The sequence below is a fragment of the Nyctereutes procyonoides genome, unplaced genomic scaffold, assembly GCF_905146905.1.
Source record: "Nyctereutes procyonoides isolate TBG_1078 unplaced genomic scaffold, NYPRO_anot_genome, whole genome shotgun sequence".
Classification (NCBI taxonomy): Eukaryota; Metazoa; Chordata; class Mammalia; order Carnivora; family Canidae; genus Nyctereutes; species Nyctereutes procyonoides.
The window spans coordinates 1085181-1103127 of NW_026575148.1; the positions used below are offsets into that span (position 1 = coordinate 1085181).

The 17947-nt window shown below is 36.5% G+C and overlaps 1 protein-coding gene across 13 annotated transcripts in view; it reads right to left on the reverse strand.

The window, feature by feature from the left end:
- Positions 1-380: 380 nt before the first annotated feature.
- Positions 381-17947, reverse strand: part of MEF2C (myocyte enhancer factor 2C) — a 170522-nt gene continuing 152955 nt past the window's right edge. For 11 of the 13 annotated variants that reach the window (XM_055312842.1, XM_055312838.1, XM_055312839.1 and 8 more), the window contains 4 exons: positions 13963-14135; positions 11400-11529; positions 10664-10799; positions 381-5136 (listed from right to left, as the gene is read on the reverse strand). In XM_055312842.1, coding sequence (XP_055168817.1) covers positions 4815-5136; positions 10664-10799; positions 11400-11529; positions 13963-14135 — 761 coding nt within the window. In that variant the 3' untranslated portion in view covers positions 381-4814. The remainder of the gene's footprint in view (positions 5137-10663; positions 10800-11399; positions 11530-13962; positions 14136-17947) is intronic. The other 2 variants (XM_055312848.1, XM_055312847.1) reach the window with 1 other exon arrangement.

The window sequence follows — 17947 nt, forward strand, 5'->3', positions numbered from 1 at the left end:
GTGGAACTATTTTGATAAAGAAATTGAGGGTGTTATATGCCAGTAAGGAATTGCTGAACACTACATCTGAAATCAATGATGTAGTATATGTTGGCTAACTGAATTTAAATTAAAAAAAAAAAACAACAAGTTGAACCACTTGATAAGAACGTTGAACTGCTTACACTGGCTGAGTCCATATATCACCCCAAGAAAAGTGATCCAATTTACACCCTTCCCTCCAAAACACAAATTTTCCCCCTTTTCTAAGTATTTTGAGCTGGAAACTCAGAATGCTCACTTGCATTTGTGGGAGAAGCTGCTTTTCACAAACACGAGAAAGTGGAATAAATTTAAACAGCAAAACATTAATAAAAAAAAAATGCACCACAGACACTGCATCACTAAGAAAGCCAGTAACTTTACTGAATTGTCTGCAAAATACAAATTATACCTTATTTCCAGCAGGAGAAACTTTTGAAAATTCCCCACTTTTATTCACTACAGACAGCTGAATTAAGTCCCTTGAGATACACAGATGTGGTTTAACTTAGTTATAACATCTTGTCATCTAGTGGCGACAAAGTCCAGCTTATGCCGCTGTGAGCCTCTATTTGAATATTTGTTGCAAATGCTTGTATGCCCTCATTTACAAGCTATTTTAATTACTGTCATGTAATGGAAACAAGTCCCCAGAAAAAGAAAAAGAAGAAAAATGATACAGCAAACCATCTGAAGCAATCCAAGTCCTATGCCTACAGTGACCCAGGTTTACTTTGCTCCAAGAGAACACTGGTACTGCATTCTAACCACAACAGAATCCATCACTTAGCTGACCTCTCTGAATTAAACTGAGGTATGAATCAATTTGAGGTATGAATAGGGAAGGCAAAATGCAATACCCGATTATGAAAAATAACCAAAATGGACAAATTGAATGTAGAAGATATGTGGCTTGGATTGCTCCACATCTTTGGTTAAAACATATTAAGAAAAGCCTTTAATTACATCTGTAGTCTGAAGCATTCTAACAGACACCAGTATTCCATCAATCTTCAAAAGATCTGTAGTGGCAGGAAATTAACGCCATATAAGTGACGACATCACAGCAGATGGCACAAATGGGAACAGATGAAGTATGCCATGCTTAGGCAACAGCCTTTATTGAGGGTTCAAGTGGCTGCTTCTTTAAAAAAAGAATTTTTTTTAAAGAAAGAAAATACAAAGCATTTACCCTCTGGAAAAATAAACAAAAGCATAAAGGGGGCAAAAAAAAAAAAAAAACCCGCTAGCTCTAAATTAAAAGATGGGTATGTAAGAAAAACAAATACATAATAGTGTGAGAGGGCAGACATTCTTTTAAAGAGTGTATTGGAATTCTTTTTTTTTCTCACTTTAGTCAACCTTAAAATGATCTGAGGATGATAGGTATTTTCATATTCATCATTACAAAATGCTAAATTCCACCTTTGGGAAAAAAATAAGCCATTTTACTAAAAAACACAATTTTAAAAAAGGTTGAAATGAACAGCCTTCCACTCACCAATGCATACAATATACAGGTTGTGCAGCTTCCCTATATTGCATCAGTGTTACCAGTATTTAAGCTTAATATTACCAAAAATCTTTGAAAATAGGATTAGCTATAACAATATCTGTAGCTGTGTAAAACGCTACTTATGGTTCTTTTACTTGCAATGAAGAATGTTGCCTAAAATGTTACTCTAGGATGGGTTATGTAAAATAAGACTCCCTCAGGGCTCTGCCCTAAACTCCTGAATACAAAGGATTTACCGTGATAAAAACCCAAAACCATACTAGCTTTGCAAATACAATAAATGGTAAATTACAGATAAGGTAGAAGGGTAAAGATAGACAGTGATTGTTTACAGAAAGTGACTCATCACAATCAAAATTGTGCTTTTTCTCATTAAATCATCTTAAAAAATTCTCAGATTATCCCTTCGCTTTCTTGCTACCACTTTATATGAATTCAGTAGCGGGAACAAGAGATGACTGGCAACCATTTTCAAGTGATTCTGTTCTTTTTCATGTTCTTATAAAACTATTGTCAGAACTGCTATAAATAGCCAAGGCTTCTGCTGGTACTTTAGCTTACTTTATCTTCAGCATTATAAATTCACTTTTCCTTTGTTGCTGAGGCAAATTGCAGGTAAAAAAATTAGTATGGCTATTTTTTCATATTTTCACATAATGACCCTTTCCCACCCACTGGTAAATTTCTGCTGATATTGATAAAGTGTTTTGAAATGACAAAGAACATTTGTGACATGTTTGCATATTTTATACACATTAAGTTATAAGGATGGTTGTAAGGATGGGATCAAGTCTATGGTGAGGAAAATGACTTTCTTAGATTTCCCCCCAGTGTGAATATGTATGTGCGCGCGCATGTGTGTGTGTGTGTGTGTGTGTGTGTGTTTTCAGGGATGATCCTCTGTTTTTCCTCTGCATAAATGTTTTTCTTTCATGTTCCATGGATACCTCAAGTAGTGGGATATATGGAAAGGTTGATAGACATTTTTTCTTTTGTTTTTAGTATACAAAACGTTAATACAAGGCAGGCTAGTATCCTATATGGATACAACCAAAGGTGTGATGTGGTCTAATTGTGGATTTCAGATCAAGTTAAGAAAAATACAGCCTAGTTAGTAAGGTCTCTTGGCTTTTGCCACCCAGCGGCAGCCTTTTATGGTGAGAAACACATAGCAACTATGCAAGTGAAAGAAAAGAATGGATAAGAAATGTCCTACACGTGCGATAGCAGTGTCGATCTTACTGTCTGGATCTTCGTTGCTGTGTATGTCAATGCACATGAGTGGAGATGAATCGACAGATCTTCACATTCCAAGAGAAGGAAAATCACTCCTAGATTGAAATCTCTTTTAAACAATATATATCAACTTTTTTTTTATGGCACTCACTTTTTAAAGGGTCTGAAAATTAATCCCTTATAGACGAATATTAGACAAGAGTCATCGTTATTTCTTGAAAAATTTAAAAAAAGGGACATAGAGAGGTTCTTTAATGGGATTTCTTGAAATGGCTATTAAATCTCTTTATTGAAGAAAAAAAATAGATGACATACATGCTTTATGCAGAAGTGACAATTGGGGGTCCTGACACACCGGGATTGTTCAACAGCCCTATATTGCTGACAAGATTGTTGAGGGTCAGTTAAAATAACTAAAAATGGATGACGAAGCAACTATCCCTTTACCTGCTTCCTTCTTGTCTAGCACCCAGTCTTTCACATTTTTCTTCTGTGGGAATTTATAACTTATGCGTCGAGTAAACGCCATATCACTTGTTTCTAGGGCCATATTTGCAGGACATGTGCCCCAACACAGCTTTTCTATTCTGGGCATGTTTCTAAAAAGTGTCTCAGATTCTAGGCTGAAAACCAACCAGATAATTTAGGATACGGGCAAGTTAGGGTATGCACTTACTGAGTTCCAAGATGCATGGTGAAATGGTGAGATCAGAAAGGGGCCCTGCATTTGATAATAATGCAAAAACAAAAACAAAATAGCATGAAAGAAACTCATTAGTATATACAATGGATGTCAGTTGACCCAATAGATTGCTAATGTATTAAAAACAATTTAGGGTGTTGCAATGTGATATGTTCTAATCCCACAGGTTATCCTTTTGACAGCTGACCTTGAACTTATAAAATGTATGCAGAGTAAAAGAAAACAGAAAGAAAATAGTTACTCAAATGTGCAACTGCACAAATATACCCCCCTCCCGCTATTAAGATAACAAAACTTCTGCTATTACCATAATATTATATATATTAGAAAGCTATACACAAGCATGTTAATTTCACAGATTTTTTAAAAGATTCTTAATATTTTATATAATTAGAAATACACATTTCAAAAACAAAACTTCTACAAAGAGAAAACAGTTATCTTGGTTAGCAAAGCATGGAGTTCCTCATGGCTTAGGGTAGTGCTTTCTATACAAAAAGTCCTTTTTGGTTTTTTACAGGACTGTTTAAAATATTAGCGAAGCTATCAAGGGGGAAAAAAACACATTTTGGCTTAAGTAAACTACAAAAAGCCACAAATGCTTTGCAAACTCTGTCTTACCTTTTATATGAAAATAAGCAAAATGTAATGTACATATTTTTATATTTTTATTTAATAAGAGATGCAGACCCAGATTTATTTATTTATTTAATTAAATACGTTAGCCCTCAAACTCCACATTTTTTTTTTTTAAATAGGTATGGTCCTCTTTTAATGGTCGTTGATCCTTTTTAATGAGTGCCATACGCCAATGATATGCGTGCAGGTTTGTGAGCGCGTTCTCGGGATGTTAGGTGACCTGGTGTGTTCCTAACATTTACCAGTGGCCACCCTTTGCCGGGTCTGTCCAAAACATCTATACATTTTTCTATATGTTGCATAACAGCTGCTCTCTCTTTCAGTAAAGATCTGCCGCTTTTGGCAAATGTTTCCTTTTGTCTATTTACATGTAAATAACGTTGAACCTGCAACATGACACTATCTATTGTAACATACATTTTGCAAAGGAGCACAACAGTGAAAAGAAGTTAGCCTTAAAATCTATTTTGTACAAGTGTTCTGTTGTACAACTCAAGTGCTAAGCTTATCTCAGCATTTCTGTTTATCTTTATACTGTATCACTGAGGCAATTTAAAAGTACTTTTACAAAACAGAGTACCTGACTTTTTTTTTTTTCCACACACAGCACATATAATGCATATCGACCCCCCTTCCCCATTAAGGTATAGCACACACACACACTGCAAGAAAAAAAAAAACTATTAAGTAATAATCTGATCATGTTGCCCATCCTTCAGAGAGTCGCATGCGCTTGACTGAGGGACTTTCCCTTTCGTCCGGCGAAGGTCTGGTGAGTCCAATGGGGGAGTGGAATTCATTCCGGTGATCCTCTCGGTCGCTCCCGTCGTAGGAACTGCTACAGCTGCTCAAGCTGTCAACAGGAGACCTCCCCGCCTCGTGGCGCGTGTGTTGTGGGTATCTCGAAGGGGTGGTGGTACGGTCTCTAGGAGGAGAAACAGGTTCTGACTTGATGTTGAGGCTTTGAGTAGAAGGCAGGGAGAGATTTGAACTCTGAGATAAATGAGTGCTAGTGCAAGCTCTGTAGGAGGAAAGGAAACCCAGTTACAGATGGAGGAGGCCTGGAGCCCCCAGGAACTCACAATTACATCAAACATCAGCTTCAAGACTCGCATAGACACCGGAGCATGCCCAGAGGGAGGAGAGCAGTGCTTGGAAGCCCTCGGGGGGCAGCGCCTTCTCAGAGCCACTGCCAATGCCTGGGAGTAATTACAGGATTTCCCAGGATTTCCCAGGGCCAGGCCTCGTGAATCAGACCTCTAGTCTCTGACAGGCTCCCTACACATCCAGGTTACTGGCTCAGAAAGGCTTAACACACCACATGCTGGAAAAAGCATTTTCTGTGTCCATGGGATTTCTCCCTAGACTAGTTCCAAACTATAACCTAAGATTTAAGATACAACATTGAGCTTTTGAATGAGACCCCTTTGATTTCCTAATGCCCGTGTGTGGAAATGATTGGAAAAAGCCTGTTACGGATACAAATGCTTCTCTCCATGTAATAAGCACATACACGTGAAGTTGTATGATCTTCAGAGAAAGTGAAGAGAGTTCAAATTTCAAATGAATGAATCCATGAAATGCTACATTGAACTGTATCTGGTGAAGAGCTTGGAGGGGGATACGATGGGAAGCAGGGTGAAAATTATCTGCAGGACAGTTTAGCGTTGGCTTAAAAACACTTTGACTTCCTACGCCACTAAGACTGGTCAATAGGCTGCCTTCATCCTTTTGCAGCTACGTGGGATGCAAGTAGCGACTCTTTCCCACAAATACCTCAACTTCATTACTGCGAGGCTCTCCCTGCTGGGGTACTTAGTAGGGTATCACTCATCTTAGAGTTATAATTGGAATGAGCTGAGGAATCTGGATTGTCTAAGGCTGTTGTAAAGAAGGATCTGGTGTGATTTTATTGTGTTTATAAGCCTTAATCCTCATTTATTCCAGGAGAGTGTAACTTTCCCTTCTTCCAAAATGTGGAAGAATTTAGGTACTTGAAGCTCTGGAGGGAAAAGCATTAAGCCCTTAAGTGTAGATTAGCAACTGCAAGGACTTTGATCAGGATAAACCAGAAGAACACTGCCGACATCAATTTTAAGATGCTCTTACTGCTCTTGGATTCTGATCGCACTGACATTCGTGGCTAGAGTCAGCATTACCTGCCCATATTGTCAAGAACGTACAGATCTCTCTTCTAGTGAGGAGTCACAGTGAAGACTAATCCATACAAATACCCCCGTTCAAACAAAGGAAAGTGAGTCTGTCTATTCATGGATGTGATTATGTTAACTTCCAAATGGAGAGAATTAGATGACAAAAAGTCATTATGAGCAGTGAGAGAATGGGTATATATTTCAGAGGAAAAAGTGGAATTAACTTGGGGCTGGCTTTTTGGGAGATGCACTTCAGGCTCAAGATGTATAGAGATATAAAATTAGTCAAAATGAGTTTATCTTTGAGTGATGTTTTATACAAAAGCACCACCTACTGGCAAAGAATTACTTTCCTTCTCTTATTAATAGATGAGCTAATGTCTAGAATGACCTAAAGGAGAATTACTGGACTCCCTATTAAGCCTTTCTTTCTCTGGCTTTTATGTTATAAAATCAAAACAGTCTTAACATTTATATCAAGTTACCACATTGAGTGCCTATGATTGTCAAATCACCTGCTTATACTCGTCATCATTTGTTTGTGGTTTTTATTTTACAGTCTATATTAGTAATTTTTTACAAGTTTAATTAAATAATCTTCAAATCAAGAAGATATTAAGACAGAGTGGGGGGAAACCCCTGTATTTCAAATGGACCCATAGTGGTGGGACTATTTTATCTTGGTTCAAAGTTACTTAATGATTCGTTTTGATGTCAGAGGAAATCATCTTTTGATTTCTGGAAGAAAGAATTTTCCTGGCTCTCGATAAGAAAGACTATTTCACTAAAATTTAATTAAATGCTTCTACCACGAATCACACACTTTTTAATAATGAACGTCAATTAGGAGTCTGAAAACAAAGTGGCATATCTACAAATACTTTTGACTGCCCTTTGACATTTAGATTGCTTCTTTGCAGGCAGGGAGAACATGGACAATTAGAAAAAAATTTGGTGAGCTGGACTAGTATAAGAAGTTAATCTGGATAAATCAAAGAAAAAATAGTATAATCAAGATGCTGTTTGTTTCATACAGCTTTTAGAAGCTGCATCATCTACTCATTTACTGTATCTCCCATTGTGAACTGGCTTGTATAGGTGTTGCTGCATCTTTTCCCCATAAGAGATTAACACTTATTGTTTATCTCTTCCTATAAACAAATAGGCTAGATCCTAAGTTTTCTTTTTGATGGCATTTCATTTGACACTGAAAGCATAAATGAAGCATTTTGAGTAGTTCTGGGGACACTAAATCCACAGTAATGAAATGTACGTGATGAATGAGATTCAGCTTCATTATACTGTGGTATAGGATTCCAAATAGAATGAAATGTAATTGGCTAGTCTCTGTTATCAAACTATTATCTTGAAAAGAAGAAGCATTAAAAATCACTTAGCTGTATACATGCTAGATTCAGATACAAGCATGTTGGTCTGCTTGTTCTTGAGAACAAAATTTTTATAGACATGTAATTGCGAAATACTCCATGTGTGTGGGTGAGAAAGAGGTGGGTGGGGAGACAGAAGCCAGAGATGCAAGTTGCCCATATCAAATCCTGCTGCAGGTTTTCATCTACTACAGATGTCTTCCAACTGGGAAAACACCTACCCTTCCCCATAATTGTTCAGAAATGAAACATGACTGGATAGTTTTATTCAAATTTCTTACTGCCTCCGCCCGGAAATTAGACTATCAAACTATATTTAACTTAACCTTTTAAAAGTTGTCTTTAAACACCCACATCAACAAAGATGGTGTATAGAAATGCTTCCAGAAAACAGGCTGCCCTTTTCTTAAGGTGATATGAGAAAAAAAAAAAACACTTAGAAATTTCAGGGGCATCTTCTCAAATATTCATATTCAAATGACTGTCACTAACCCTTGATGGCAAGTTCCTTCTGCCAGTCAACTCTGCTTCCTACATCAAATCAAAGTATGTCATCTATCTGACTTAGTTAGATAAAATCAGATACTAGATAGAGTTAAAAGTAAAGCTTCAAAGAGTTAAAGGTATTTCCATAAAAAAAAAAAACATGAAGAGCTCTTTTACACTCTTAATTTTAGAAAAGAACTGTGGTGACCATCTTGGGCTGCTGGGAATATTCACTTTGGAGGAGCTGAAATATATTCTGCTCTACTTTGAACACTGTATCTATCCAAAGGAATGTGAGCCCACCACACAAGAACATGAGGATACTATAGCCTAAAAAAAAAAAAAAAACTGATTTTTAAAATTAATTCACACTGTCAGGAATTAAGGCACCTCACATATTTTATTTTACATAGATATTACAACTTGGGATTTAAAAAGATAGTTTAACAATTATGTGAACATGGGCTACTCCCTCTCAAGGAAACTCCTTTTGAAAAAGCTACCCCTGTGTGTGTGTGTGTGTGTGTGTGTGTGTGTGTGTGTGTGTGTGTGTGAAACAGAGAGAGAGAGAGGGAGAGAATGAGAAAGAGAGGAAGGAAGAAAGGAAAGCAAGGAAGGAAGGCTGGCCCAAATTAGAAGGACTGGAAGGGGTATCCTATCTATTTGAGGGATAAGGGAAGTGATTAAGTGCAATAAAAACTCCTAGACTTAAATCTGAGTCAAATTATGCACCATGAGAACCGTTGTTGAAAGAAACCGGAACTACACAAAATGCTTCATCCTTGGCTGACGTAATTTGGTTTCTCTCTAGGCCAGTTCTCTCCTTTCTCATTGACTGAAGCCTTTATTAAGGGCAGCAGAGAATTGGATCCTTCCCATGTAATTTAGGGGACTTTTAAGATTATAGTATAGTTAAAATACATACATAAATGTGTTTTATATATATAATGCAAATTATCAAGTGTTACTAAACACAAAGAAAGCCATATTCAGAGAAAATAATACGGCTTTTGACATTGATAATTTCTTTTTTTTGACATAGATAATTTCTAAGGAAATTTAGTCCTCTAATGGATGAATTTTGTGAAAAATGAGAAGTGAACAGCTGCCTTTACTTTTGCCAAGAAGCAAGTACAGTGGATTCACTGCTTTGCCATGGCAGTGCAATGCCGCATGTATGTGTTTTAAGATGGCCTGGATGGTATCGTGCAGTTAGTGATAATTAGCTTAAACAGTTATTGCAGTAAGTGTCTACCTGCATAGTTAACAATTCTGAGAAAATTTAAATCTCCTAAAAAGAGAAACTCTGTTGCTGACTAATATTTAATAGATCTTCAAAGTTAATCTTTTAAGAAAGCACAGCAACAGTGTCATGTGAATTTATTTTATTGCTTACATGACAGGTCAGGTTTTCAACAATAAGGATTAGTGAGCAGGATACACATAAGCAAACAGTGAATGGGAGAAGACTGCATTACTGGAGCACTAGCCTACGTGAAATCAATTCAACAAGAAAGCTAGGAGGGCACGGAGGGTAAGAGATGAAGTTGTGATGTCAATCAGTGATCTTTATTCTAATCAGTGTTTTATTCTCATTATGTCTTTAGAAACAGAAGTCTAGAGCTAGCTAACTATTTTAGCCAAATGGCTCAGAAGAGAAGTAAAAGTGAGGCAGATATATAGAATGTTTCTAAAATATAAACTCTCATGTTTCAATATTTTATACCTCCCTAATATTTTCTTCTGAAGATTAATTGGTTAGTAAGTTACTAAACTTAAAGTCAGATCTTTGATTCACATTTTAAACTTAAAAAAACTCTGTTTTACAAGTAGCGTGAATTACGAATTCGGGGCTTTTTAAAGGTTTGAACATTTCCATAGATAAACGACAGGAGTCATTTTTTTCCAATAAAGACATTTCTCAAAATAACCACAAGGGGGCAGAAATACACATATTCTGATTTCAGAAAACAACAGAAATTATTTTTATACCCAAATTTAGATAATTAGTATATGTATGCATCTATACACATATACTTATATTTGTATGATATCTATAAACATATAACCTTATGAGGAGTATTTTATAAACATGAAATCAATAGAATAGTAGATCCTACAAATACTAAGATTAGCATCCATTATGTGGTGAATGCTGAGTGATAAGAATTCACAAATATCTCAAAAATTTAAAGAACTTATAAGTGTCTTCTTATGTCCCACATGAGCTATATGAAAAGTTAACTATGAATTTTTTTTCACTGATTGAAGTGGAAACCAATATAGCTTAAAACGATAGGGAAATAATTTATCTCATTATCACAGAGCTCCGCTCCTCTTAAAATATAAGAAAAGTAATATTTAACCTACTTGAAAAGATACTGATCTGATAATTTCACATTTTGATAAAGTAGAATTTTACATCTTTTAATGGGACACCAGAGCACAGTATTTAGAGACCGCTTTTGTCATTCAAGAACACATTCTCAAAGTGTTTTATAAAAGAAATAATATTGCTTACCCCAGTTGACTGAGGGCGGATGGCGGCATGTTATGTAGGTGTTGCTGTTGCCAGCCAGTTACTGACCCAAGATGAAGAGCGCTGGCGGTGTTAAACCCAGACAGAGATGACAGGTCTGCACTACTCAGAGAGTACTCTAGAACAATAAATAAAAAATGAAGTAAAATGCTTAATTTAAAATTATCGAACGGCAAATAAACATTTCCAGTTTAAAAATATTCTATTAGTATTATTTAATGATTACTGTAAATTTTCTTACTTTGGGGGCAGAAGGGCTGACAAAGCATCAGGAACAATTTTAATTTAAAAAAGACATATCATATACCCAAAATACGTACTCCATGAAAGCTTTGAAGTACTACAGCTTGCAAAATTGGTTTATTCGAACTACAATCTGGCACTACAGTATATATGTATTTGATGATCTAGAAATGTTTTTTAAACAATCCTGAGAAAGTGAGCTTTCTGCTACATCAAAGAAATAGTGGCTCATTTTCCTTGAATCTGGTCTCTTACATTGAATTCAGGTTGGGTTAATAAAACTTTCAGTCACTTAAGAAAGAAAAATATGGATATTCACTTTGTCTTAGAAACAAATAGGTAATGGTATGGTCTCTGGACATCACAGGTACTAACTAAAGCTTCCTAATAGACTAAAAGGTACTATCTTTTTTTAAATCTTGCTTTTTAATAAAAAGTATTTAATGTACTATCTGAACATGGCAAAGCTACTCACCGGTACCATATGTTGTTGAAATGGCTGATGGATATCCTCCCATCCCTTGTCCTGGTAAAGTAGGAGTTGCTACGGAAACCACTGGGGTAGCCAATGACTGAGCAGACTGGGAGTTATTTATCCTTTGATTCTTTTAAAGTAAATAAAGAGACATTATTGATACAATTTTTTAAAGTTAAAAATGTTAGATTTCAGAACTAGTTTTGCATATAAAGAGATAAGTTGGTACAAATCTCATGAAATTAATCATTTAACATGTGTCTCTATGAACTCTGCCAACCCTATCATTTACAATCCTTCAAGAGACCAGTTGTTGCCATAGTAACCCATTACATCAGTATCTCCTAGGCAACTGAACTAGTAACAAGTACCATAAGCTTTATTATGGGTAAAAAACAGACTATGTTGAAAACTGATGAAATATGTATACTGTACTCCATTGTTTCAGTTTTTATTCAAATGCAAATTAAAAAAATTAAAATCAACCACGGGGGTTTTTATGCTCAGTTCTATACACAGCAGAGCAGATGGGCATAAGTTCATGCCACACTCTGACCAGCAGGTGGTGCTCTGACCACTTTTTTCAGATTCATCTAAACTTCCCTCCGAAGGAGATGGCAAAGCTGCTAACATGTATATTTAACTCCTTACAGCAAGAAGATTAAAGATTCACATACATTTAAAGATCATGAGACGTTAATTCTTAGAAAAATAAGCATCTTCGTGGTTTATACAATTAAGGAAATTATTTTTGTTAGAATTTTACTATAAATCCTAAAATAAAATTGAAAACATGGTCTTCACTTACAAAGGTTGAGACAGAAAAATAAATAACCTGACATTCTTTTCACCTGTGTGTGATACCTGAAATTAATGGCATTTAAATATGATTAATGTTGACATACTATGGCAACTTCTGAAATCTTCCCGGTTTACTAGAGCCACTCCACCTAAAAGTCATCTTGGGTTTCTCCTTACATGTGCCATTTAAGGGAAGTACTCTTACTACTTACCAAAAGCAGGTCGACATCCTCAGACTGAGAGCATGGGGAAGGAGTTTTATTAATTAGTGTCTGTAAATATTTATAATTGGGCAAAATCTTTCCAACAAAAGGCAAAGCATTTTCTGATAGACACAACAGTTTAAACAATTTTAAAACCCAGACTCTACAGATAACTCCTTACAAAGACATTCTTTGTTTCTCTTAATGAGCTGTTTGTCTCAAATGTGAAGACAATCTATCCAGTTTTCTGCACAGGTCAGTGTCTCCACCTTCATTATTTCAGCACCATGTTTTGAAAAAAAGAAAATAAAAAAGGTTGTACTCTGAAACCCCACTTGCCGGAGGAGGGGGGAACTACACCTGGCTGCTGGTGAGAGGCTGTGCTGACCACTCACAGCATCTCGGGGAGAGCATCAGTTTTAAGGAACTTGGAATAAATCTGCTGATAGAGACAGCCTGACATGCATGGCCCACACTGCTTGGCTATGGCCCTGTGGGAGGTTTTATTTATTAGACCCAGTCTTTTCCGAAGGGAACGTTGCATATTATGTGATTTTTTTTTGGTTGATATTCAAAATTAATCTGCACTGTGCCATAATAAACTAATCAGCTTGCAGGACTGTTTTACCCTGAAGCTTGCCACAGAGCACAGAAAGAAAAAAAAGAAATGTGTTTGCAGAATGATCTAAATTTGTCTACTGAATCTTGGTTTTAAATGTTCTCACTCTTAAGCAAAGCTAATTTGGAGAACACTGATGTAAGTCTCTTTGTTGTTGAATTTGGTCCCACAATTATTATCTTTGTCTTAGCCCTGCAGACATAGGAGAAAGAAAAATGATAGAGTCCAGGGATATTATTTATATTTCTTATTTATTTTTTATTTAGTTTTTTTACAGTGCCCACTTCTTGATGTAAAATATTACCTTTGTTCTCAGAATGCCTAGAATTTTAAAACGATTTGCTTTGGAGAGGTAGTTATTTGCATGAAGCACATATATGGGAAGATGCATTGAGGCAGTGCACAGGCATATGCTATATTAAACATTATCACTGCAATATACTCAAGAAAAGAATGGCCAATTCATAGGAGAATGTTCATTTAGAAATTATGGAAAAGATCTTTGGTTGTCAGCACCTTGAGGACATAACTAGTTCAATATTATGAAAATCTGTTGTAAAATTCCCTATTCTGTGAGTTTGATTCTACCATTGGTCAAACTCTTTGCGCCATAAGCATAGTAATAAGTAATGATTCTTTCTAATTATAAATTGGAGGCCTTAAAAAGAAATGCTTATTTATTTATTTATTTTATTTTTTGCCCCCAAACAGGAGTTTTATACTGGAGTTTATTGGATTTTTTTCTTTTTTAATATGGAAAAGGGAAATGTGAACCAGTTACCAGAAATAATGGCTAAATACAAAGTGGGCTCCAGCAATAGCATGGATATGTTAATTTTCTGGGAGCACCTAAATAATTCAGAATGTTAGAAAAATACAAAAATAGCAAAACATATACAAAACATTATCAACATTTATTTAAAATGTAGTGTCGCATTACCACTGATGGCATCGTATTCTTGCTGCCTGGTGGAATAAGAACTCGGAGATCTGGTTTACGGTTATTCATCCCTAAATTCATGGGGGGAGGAGATTTTGCTTGCATATTCTTGTTCAAGTTACCAGGTGAGACCAGCAGACCTGGTGAGTTTCGGGGATTGCCATATCCGTTCCCTGTTAACACAAAACAACGAAAGCATTCAGGAAGAAATCTAGACTCAAGTAGGAATCTAGAGAATAGACTCTACAAGATTAAAAATAAAAGCTTAACAAGGTAAGACATACAACAAAGTCTGTAGGATGACCAACAGCCTCTATGTAAAGAGTAACCCAATCAGTGAGTTTTTAAATATTCTCTGAAGATTAAAAATGTTTAATGAGAAGAGAGCTAATATATACCAACTTGCTCAGAAATCTACATATATATTTTTCCTATTAAAAATTCATGAAGAAGGTCAGACCTGTGTTCAGGGTCTAAGGAAAGCTCAGAGTCGGTCCTGCACTTTAACTGACTAGCTTGGCAGAGGTCTGGCTGGCGTGACTCACTCTTTGGGTTCAATGGTTTGGGTTTTATTTTGTGTGTCTGTGTGTCCTTAAGGGCACACCAGTAAGACTATAATTTCTAGGACATGCAGGAGGCGTATCCTCTTTCACAGTCGGCTGTTGAGTCCCCGTTTTCTTGGAGTGGTTTCTCCTTATGGTTTTCTTACATCTGGTTTGCCCTCCTCTCAAGTTCAGCTCTTGACCTGAAGGCTTGCTTTCCTGCTCACGCAGAGTTTCAAAAGGCAGGATTCCTTCTTAAGAGCTGAAATGAAGGCATGATGCCTCCACTGATGTACTGATTCATCAAGGCACAGAGACAGTCATCTGATGTGGACACTGCAAGGGTTTTCGTAGACATCTGATGTTCAAACCCCTAGTAATAGAACTGGATAGCTGAAGGATGCCATTTCTCATAATTCAAAATATACTTCTCCGTGACAGAAGAGCTATGGGGGGGAGGTGATGAAAACTTAGCTGACGCACAATGTCTTCTGCTGGCTTTTTCCAATGCCTTTGGAGAGGAAGAGAGACCCACCACCCAATGCAACAATCTTTGCTGGAAAACTAGATAGGTGTTTTCTGAAGGTCTCCAAAGGAGACAGTCAAACCTCAGTGTTACGGTCTGTCAGTCCTCATTATCATTATCCCGAAGCCCAAGTGTCTATTACCCCAGGACGAATGATACTGTGCGCTACCCTGTGGGGAGGCAAGGACGTGGCCCCAGTCCTCAAGGCCCCGCAATTTCTTTGTGGTAATCCAATATCACGCATGTGTGAAATGTGCCAACCAGGACAAGGTAGCCTAGGGAGAGGTGCCCACAGAGTAGTCCAGATTAAGCATTACCCAGTTCCCCGGAGGGAAGAGATTATCCAATAAACATTCATCTAAGAGGCAGGAATTGATGTGGGCCTTGAAAAAAGAGAAGAGACAGAAGCTGGGCTTCTGACTGGGCTCGGGGAAAGGACGGAGGTGGGAATTTATGGAGTCAGAGACACTGTGAGCAAGCTCATTAGAAGGGAACTCATGAAAAGAGAGAGGAGTGTCGAAGACCTTGGAAGGACATGGAGATCTTGACTTCCAGGCTGACACATCTCGGGTTTAAAGGTGGAAATGCAGACCCGTGAAGGTTGCAGAGCAGGGGTGGAACACAGGCCTCTAAAAGTGGACAGAGAGATATACTGGCATTGGGATATCCTGTCATTTGGAAGGTCTGGGAGTATGAAGCAGTCTGGAAACTATAGTGATGGTCTGAGCTAGAGGCAAGGAGGGTGTGGGAAGGCAAAGCACAGGTATATTTCAGGAAATATTTATGGAAACATCCTTTGAATTAGAATCCATCTGAGGCAAACTACATAAAGCACATTTGTTCTTCATATCCCATTCATTTACCTGTCTCATTTTATGCATGAATAAACAGGCTGAATATACAACAAATAACTACAAGATTAAATCTGTCAATTGGGTCATCTGTAAAATTTTCCAAGTTACTGGGGCAAAAAATAAAAATAAACGAACTTCCCCTCCCCACCAAAACATGTGTCAAGTACACAGTAGTTTGTTAGGAAATGTTGGTTGAATTTGAATATAAATTACTCTTCTATAAGAAAACTTCACCGAAAGTAGCTAAATTCTCTACAGCTGGCTAAATATGTCAAAAGCCAAAATTTTCTTTTCCAGTTAACCTGGACAGGTTTTGGTGGCAAAAGTTATCACATGAAACTGATACATTTACCTAGTATCACTAGGACAGATACAGAGAATGTGCTTACTTACAAAAATTTTTGATAAAATAGAGTTCATGTTTAATATGTCTTAACTGAATCATTCTTGTGAATATGTTAAGGCTATAGTTTTAATTAATATATTCTACTGGATAAAAAGAGACTGAGGAAACCAAGAAAAAATCTGCACTATACTTTGTCAGCCGAAGTTCAGTCTGAAACACTAAATACATATGTCACTTAACTCTTAAGCCTGCGTGAGATCTGGTTTAAATAAACAATTAAATGGAAAATTAGGTGGGTAATTTCAAAAGAAGGGGGGGAAAAAGTCAGTTAAGCAGTGCAATGAAGCTTGAATAGATCAGAAGAAACTAAAACCCTGGCTTGGTAGATGCCAATACTGGTTTGCATGGAGGAGTTATTTTGCTAAAAGGAAGTAAAACCGCTTTGTGAAATGTGTTGTCCTGTGATATGACAAGCACTGGGCCAGTGTGCGAAAATGGAAATGCTTCACGGATGCTCTGAGAAAAGGTTTTTTTTTTTTTTAAATAAAAAAAATTTTTTTTCTACAGTAAACTCTCTGAGAAATTCCAACAAAGCCTCCATCTCTCTGCCCACATTTTTAAATGATTTAGGGCAGCAGGAAAAAAAAACAGTAAACATGCATTATAGTTTTTCATCCAATAAATGCCTCAAAACTAAAAAAAAATGGATTTTAAAAGCATTCTATTTTTCTCTTGGAATATTTCCTGTTATTTGGAAATTATGCCATTTTAGAAGATTAGTCACATATTTTAAGGTGTTTACATATCGAATATAAAATATTTTGAACCACGATGACACTTCTTAAATTCACATTTTTAGAGCATAAAGTTATTTTTAAGAACAAATAAATTCTGCCTTTTACCGGTGAATTTCTGCTGTTTTTAGCATATTGTGCCAGCTAGCATTTTGGAGCCGTATAATAACCATTTCTGTTTCCAGCCACCAAGTTGTTATTCTTTTGGCATAATATAGATTCAGGAATGCAAGACTGTGGATCCTAAACCAGCGATATAGAAACCTATCATTTGAAAATCAATGATGAATACATGCGTGTGGTTTACTGCTAAGAAGAGCCTGCATTTAAACTGGCTTGGAAACCGCGGGCCTCCTCCTCACTCAGAACGCTGTGGCCTGCGTTGAGGCTGTTGTCCTACCTTAAGATAAATTCACCAAAGAGAATGGTCTCATTCAAAGTCAGGGGTCTGGGAGGTGGGCAATACTACCTCTCAATAACCTCCTAATATACAGACCCAACCTTGCTTCATGCTATGTTTTAAAGTTACCCTCCGTCTGGACAATGATCAATTCAGATGTGACTGTATGCAGATGTCACATTCCCCTGACCACTTAAAAGCACAAAAATTATAAAGCATGAGTGAATGGATTTCCTGATTATAGATTATGAGAAAATGAAGAACAGACCAACTTTAGAGTCAGTTCGTTTTATAGTTTGATTTGATTAAAAATATTGTTTCACATAAAATACAACAATTTAAGCATTCACAATATAATTTTTATGAAGGATAACAGAATCGACCTCGATTGGTTACAAGTTTCTAAACATTCATATTAAAACTAGTGTAAATATACAAAACTTGAAATGTGGTGTGAGGAGAAAAAAAATTTTTTTCTCTCTAGTTAACTTGAAAACACTTGCTGCTTTTTTTTTTTTTAATT